The 5937-nt window shown below is 45.4% G+C and overlaps 2 protein-coding genes across 2 annotated transcripts in view; one reads left to right on the forward strand and one right to left on the reverse strand.

The window, feature by feature from the left end:
• Positions 1 to 1561: 1561 nt before the first annotated feature.
• On the reverse strand, positions 1562 to 2388 carry CEP19 (centrosomal protein 19kDa). Its single transcript, XM_010193936.1, has 2 exons — positions 2208 to 2388; positions 1562 to 1923 (listed from the first exon to the last, which is right to left on the reverse strand). Exons 1-2 carry the CDS (start codon positions 2335 to 2337, stop codon positions 1562 to 1564), a joined length of 492 nt encoding a protein of 163 aa, XP_010192238.1. The 5' UTR covers positions 2338 to 2388.
• Positions 2389 to 5788: 3400 nt separating this feature from the next.
• Positions 5789 to 5937, forward strand: part of PIGX (phosphatidylinositol glycan anchor biosynthesis, class X) — a 5766-nt gene continuing 5617 nt past the window's right edge. Inside the window, exon 1 of the mRNA XM_010193937.1 lies at positions 5789 to 5924. Coding sequence (XP_010192239.1) covers positions 5789 to 5924 — 136 coding nt within the window. The remainder of the gene's footprint in view (positions 5925 to 5937) is intronic.

Genomic DNA, 5937 nt, shown 5'->3' on the forward strand with positions numbered 1-5937 from the left:
AACAAATACCTACCTACTTTAATCAACCAAACTTTTCTCTTGACTGCAACATTTCTGTGCTGGTATGTTGCAATTTTTGACTGGAAACAGAGCAAAGCCTGTGCTGGAGATCTACACGATCCACACACCCTTCCGTTCCTGAGAGAGCTGAGTCAGGCTTTGTATTTTTAAATTTTTGGCAAACGAGTCATTGGCTTCCATTTCTCTTCTGAACTGAAGACTCCCTTGGACAAATGCAAGCTCACCCATCTTCTCTAGTGATGATGAAGTACAGTGGTTGACACTCGATTCAGTTTTTTCACAGAGCTGGCTCTATCGTTTCCGTGTGTAGGAGGTGAGATCTTCTAAGCTACAGCTTCTGTGCTATGATACAATGTTGTATTGATTAAATTGACACGTTTTAATTAATTTGTGTTTGCAAGAAGGAAGACAGGAAATAAATCGGTCTTGGAGACACTTTACAACTCCTCTTAGTTAGCTCAGACATGAATTTGTTGTGGACGCTCAAGTCAAGATGAAGGCCCATCCCACTCACAACCATCTCAAGCCACCCAGATTCAGAAATCCAAAACCTGGGAAGCTTTTGGAGTCGCATGATTTTCTAAAGAATCAAAAATGTAGTCTGCCAATTCCTGCAGGATTGGGCTAGTACAAACCAGGTAAGTAGAGATCAATTTTCCAGTGACCATCAAAACACTATGTGGAGGACCTTTTGCTGTAGCTTTACTTCTCACGTCAGGTTCTCCCCTAGCACATTGAGAGTGAGCTGGGGACTGTGGTCTGATAAGGCAGCAGGGGTAGAGGTTTTGTTTTACTCTAAAACCACCCTCACCCTTTGTGACCTTCTACAAAAATCCCTTCTTTTGGATAGTTTAAGGACATTTTCCCAGAGCCGAGCACTTGCTGAGAAAGCACCATCAAGTAGCACAAGGAAGCAAAACACCTCACTTCATCAGCTTGAAATCACTGTATTTTCAAAAGTACTTTCAAGACTAACTTATGTTCTAGATACTCCGTTTCTTAAATACAAGGATTTCTATTTGTGTAAGCTGAAGCTGCAGATTTAAGCATTGCACAGGAAACGTAATATTCTCAATGCAATTTTGATTTATCCAGAAAGACTAGTAACATTCCAACAAGACATAATAAATACTATACACATAAAATAAAGCTTTAACATTGCTTTCAAGACATAAATATTTCATGCTGAACAGAAATCACAGCAAGGCAAGCTGGTGAGGTTTTCAGCCAGAGCCGACTGAAATGTAAACAAGTGAAAGATTAAATAATTTAAAATTATTTTAGGAACTCGTACATAGGAGAAGACTAAAAACACCCAGTAGGTTCAGCTGCCCAGTTGCCATTCAATCTGAGGCTGGCTTCACTTGAACCTGGAACTGCTGTAGCACCTTGGGCCTTGGGTTTTCCGTAGCCAATGCAATGTGTGTCAATGGCACCAACTGAAAATGACGCAGCAGAACACGTACGCCAACATCATTCCCTCTGTTAGGACTGCGAGATTTGTCTCTGAACTGCCCATCCAAGACATCTTTGTCCAGAATCAGATTTCTTCACCTGACTCCACGTCCCAGCCACAGGACTCCAGCTGCTCATCCTGTGGAAACTCAACCTCAATGTCATAGATGAAATCTGGGTCATCCTTCTTCTTCCTGTTCTTTTCGAAGAGCTCATCCATGATGCTCTTTCTTTTGGCTAGCTCCTTGTCATCAAGTTTGTTCATATCCTCTTCTGGGTCAATGGTCTCTTCCTGCCGAAATTTTTCCAAGCTCTCAGCCAGGCTCTCTCCTCCCAAATGGCCTTTCAGCAAACGGTACAGCTTCCTTAGCTGACACAGAGAGACTCCTTCTAGGTAAGCCTTGTGCCGAGGGTTATTCTTCAGCTGCTCAGCAGCCAAACTGCAGTCTAAAGAGAAAGCTACCATGAAGAATCTTCCCATAAACAGGCCTGTTCTCCCAAACCCTCACAAGTGAGACCTCCAGACTCAGCAGAGCTACTACTCGGGTCAAGACATAGCCCTGGGCTCCTTGGGGAAGACTGCGTTACCCTAAAACAACCTTGCTTTGCACTCCCTGCATACATGAGGAGCTACCCAGAGGTTAATAAAAATGCTGTTACCACCTAGTTGTTCCTCTAGGAACAACTGTTCCCTCTGTCCGTTGGGAACGTTACAAATAAATGCACCCCACCTGAGAACTTGGAGAAGTTTCTGACGGGCATGGTGCGCTGGCGGGTCTTATCCTGGTCGTCATCTTTGTAGATCAGGACGACGGCTGGAGGTCGAAAGCGGATGCCACACTTCTGTGCAATGTAAGTCATTGCAGTTCTTGCTGCTGGGTGAAGCGTGGTCAGTTTCCTCAGAGGTGTCCTCAGCAATGTCCAAGCTCACTAAAAAAACAGAAAAAGAAAAAAAGAGAAAGAAAGTGTGAGTGTCTTTCAGTACCGTTCTTTCTATCAGGTCTAGAGTGCCCCAAGTTCAGCAAAAACACTCAGCCAGAGCGTCAGTCTCCACAACGTCAGTGGAAGCTGAACTTGTCCCTGCGTGCTCTGTGAGCTGGGTACCAGGGTGCCGAGTGACTCCCAGCTCCTGGTTTACCCCTTTGCCACTACTTGGGCTTTGAATTGGCATCACACAGAAGTTAAAATTTAGTTTTACCAGCTAAGTAAAGAACTGCTCAGTCGAATGATACCTACAAGATTTTTTTTCAATGTTTATTCATTTTTAAAGTCTAAAATGTTGTTAAATAGTAAACCAATACATTAGTAACTTCACAAACATCTACTGCAACATCCATTGCTCTGGAGAGCTAGGAATGACTTACCTACCAAACCCTTTTCTGCTCTAACCACCAGGCTTTTAACTTTCTGTCTCCTGACAGTTCACATGAAAACTCCAGGTGTGACTTCAGGGAGAACCTGAGTTTTCAGTAAGGATGTAATGATAAATTTCTGCTGTAAGCTTATTTGAAAAAAATTTTCAGCAAAATGCACCCAAAACAAAAATTTGAAACGTCTTGGAACCCCACTGAAAGAGTTTCCACAAAATTAAATATGGATGTTGCAAGAGAGGCAACAAAGATAGAATTCTATTGTACATATTTGCTTTGAAAAGCTACAAACTGATTGATACGATTCAAATTTCCTTTGTCTCTGTTTCTGTCACTAACCTGGTGATATCATATTCCCTATTTCATATGGTAAGGGAGAATCTTGCATCCATAATGTTGATGTACATAAGACCGGAATTCTCCCTTTAAAAAAAAAAGATTTTAAGAGGAGGGATACCTTTGTAAAGCTTTCTTACAGAATCATTAAGGTTGGAAGAGACCTCTAAGATCATTGAGTCCAACTGTCAACCTAACCCCACCATGCCCACTAAACCGTGTCCCCAGGTGCCACATCCACCACTTCTTGAACACCTCCAGAGATGGTGACTCCACCACCTCCCTGGGCAGACTCTTTCAGTACAGAAATTTTTCCTAATATCCAATCCAAACCTTCCTTGGTACAACTTGAGGCCATTTCCTCTTGTCCTGTCATGAGTTATGTGGAAGAAGAGACCAACACCCACCTCTCTACCCCCTCCTTTCAGGTAGTTGTAGAGGGTGATAAGGTCTCCCCTCAACATCCTCTTCTCCAAACTAAGCACCCCCAGCTCCCTCAGCTGCTCCCCACAATTCTTGTGCTCCAGACCCCTCCCCAGCTCCACTGCCCTTCTCCGGACATGCTCCAGCCCCTCAATGTCCTCCTTGGAGTGAGGGGCCCAAAACTGAACACAGGATTTGAGGTGCGGCCTCACCAGTGCCTGCCCTGCTCCTGCTGCTCACACTATTCCTGATGCAGGTCAGGAGGCTGTTGGCCACCTTGGCACACTGCTGGCTCATAGTCAACTGGTTGTTGACCAACACCCGTAGGTCCTTTTGGGTTATCGTGACCGAAGGATCTGGCACTTGGCCTTGTTGAACCTCATACAATACAATACAATACAATAGCCCATCAATCAAGCCTGTCCAGGTCCCTCTGCCGAACCTGTCTACCCTCAGGCAGATCAACACTCCCACCCAGTTTGGTGCTGTTTGCAAACTTACTGAGGGAGCACTCAATCCCCTTATCCAGATCATTGATAAAGATGTTAAACAGAACTGGCCCCATAACCGAACCCTGGAAAACACAGCTTGTGACTGGCTGCCAGCTGGATTTATCAGAGTGACCTCAGTAGAGCAGTGTATCTGTAACCGATGACAGATGGGATGACGAGAGAGAAGAGCTTCAGAAACAAAGGACAAAATTAATTAAGCTCCCTTATTAGGAGACAATAAAAATATTAACTAATTTAAAGACAGGGGATAATGTTTAACTGTCTACTCCCTCTCAGACTAAAATATACCATTAATGAAATGGCAAAGCCGAGAATTTACAGGTGACGAATGGAAATGGTTTTCACACAGCACATTAGTATGGGTAGAGCCGAAGCTATGAAATGTTTGTGAAGGTCAGAAATGTCTTAAGATTTTAAAATGCTGAGCTGCTGCGTGTGCACATGGAGGAACTGGGAGCTTCTGTCATACTCAAAAGGAGGAGGAAGCATTTCATTCTAAAGGAAGGACTACTGAACTCTCAGGTATCAGTCAGCTACCACAGGAAAGAGGTTAGAAAGTTAATCTATAATCATCCTTTTTCCTCTTTTCTGAAGCATTTTGTCTTGCAACAGAAGAGGGGGAATGCCGGTCTGACTAGCGGCAACAACTTCTGTTTTTCTGCCTTACCACATTTGTCTGTAACCAAAAAGCTCTGGCGAACTCCTCAGTGTCAGCGCTGCCCTTGGCTCTGTCTCCTTTTCGAGTCCAATGAAGCGTTACAGGAGGCTTAAAGATCCAAATCTGCTGCAGATCCTCTATCCCAGCTTAGTGTACAACGCTGAATGCAGGTGTTATTTTTCTTTTGGTTTTAAATATGTGAAAATACGCCAAATGTTAAGGTTCTGCTTTCTCTGGCTATCCTACAGTAAGACAAAGTAAGAAATTGTACCCCAAAAATTAATGTATGTCTCCAAACAAAGAAAAATCGTATTAATCTTCAAAAGCTACTTTGAAGTCAGGTTGAAAACTCTTCCCTCTTTGTTAAAAACCACATAGGAAAGAGTTCATATTTGCAGTAATATTCTCAATACTGAAAATCAACTGCAGCTGCTCTGCCTTTTGCTTTTAACGAGTTTTACCAGTGGGGCAGAAAAGCAGAAGTCTCTCAAGGGCCACTTTCACTATCTTAAAACGAGAAGTGATGCTTCAGACCGAACTGAAATGGTGTTCTGAAGGGTGACTGCCACTCCCGAGAGAGCGCCTCTGCCTCTGAAACGAATCCTTAGCTGAGAAATCCCAACGTGAGAATACGCCGCTCGGGTTTGTGGAAAGTTTTGTATTGTCAGGTAGCGCAGAGACCACAGAGACCAGGCACGAAACGCTGGCTTCAGCAGGTCTGAAACACAAATTGGTGGGGTTTTTTTCCCCTGCCAACTTCTGCGCTGCAGCAGAATTATTTTTTGCCGTTTAAAAGCCGCTTTTTTATTGCTTTTTTTTCCGCCAGACGAGCAAACCCTTGGGGCTGAGGCCTAAACGCTGAGAGCGAAGCGAAGCGCTGCAGGACCGAGCTCGTCCTTCCCGCCCCTCGGCCCTGCCCCTCACCTCAGGCGCCGGCGGGACCAGGCAGAGAAGCGCTTCCACGGCGACCTCCTCCCCATCCAGGCCTGCCCGCTCTACCGCGGCCTGCACCGATGCGGTTGCCATGGCTGCGGCCGCGACGCCGGGTCCCTGAGCGAAGGCCCCCTCGAGGCTGCCCGTACCAGCGCCTGCGGGACGCGGTGGCGCTTTCCTGGCCTCCGCCTCTGCGGACCCGCGCGCCGGGTGGGGGTAGCGGCGAGGC

This window comes from Mesitornis unicolor, unplaced genomic scaffold (genome assembly GCF_000695765.1).
Source record: "Mesitornis unicolor isolate BGI_N332 unplaced genomic scaffold, ASM69576v1 scaffold15431, whole genome shotgun sequence".
NCBI lineage: Eukaryota > Metazoa > Chordata > Aves > Mesitornithiformes > Mesitornithidae > Mesitornis > Mesitornis unicolor.

Coding starts and splice junctions, on each gene's coding strand:
- CEP19 (XM_010193936.1), bottom strand. CDS start 2,337: ATGACTTACATTGCACAGAAGTGTGGCATCCGCTTTCGACCTCCAGCC. Junction 1,924..2,207: donor AAACTTCTCCAAGTTCTCAG/GTGGGGTGCATT, acceptor CTTTCTCTTTAG/ACTGCAGTTTGGCTGCTGAG.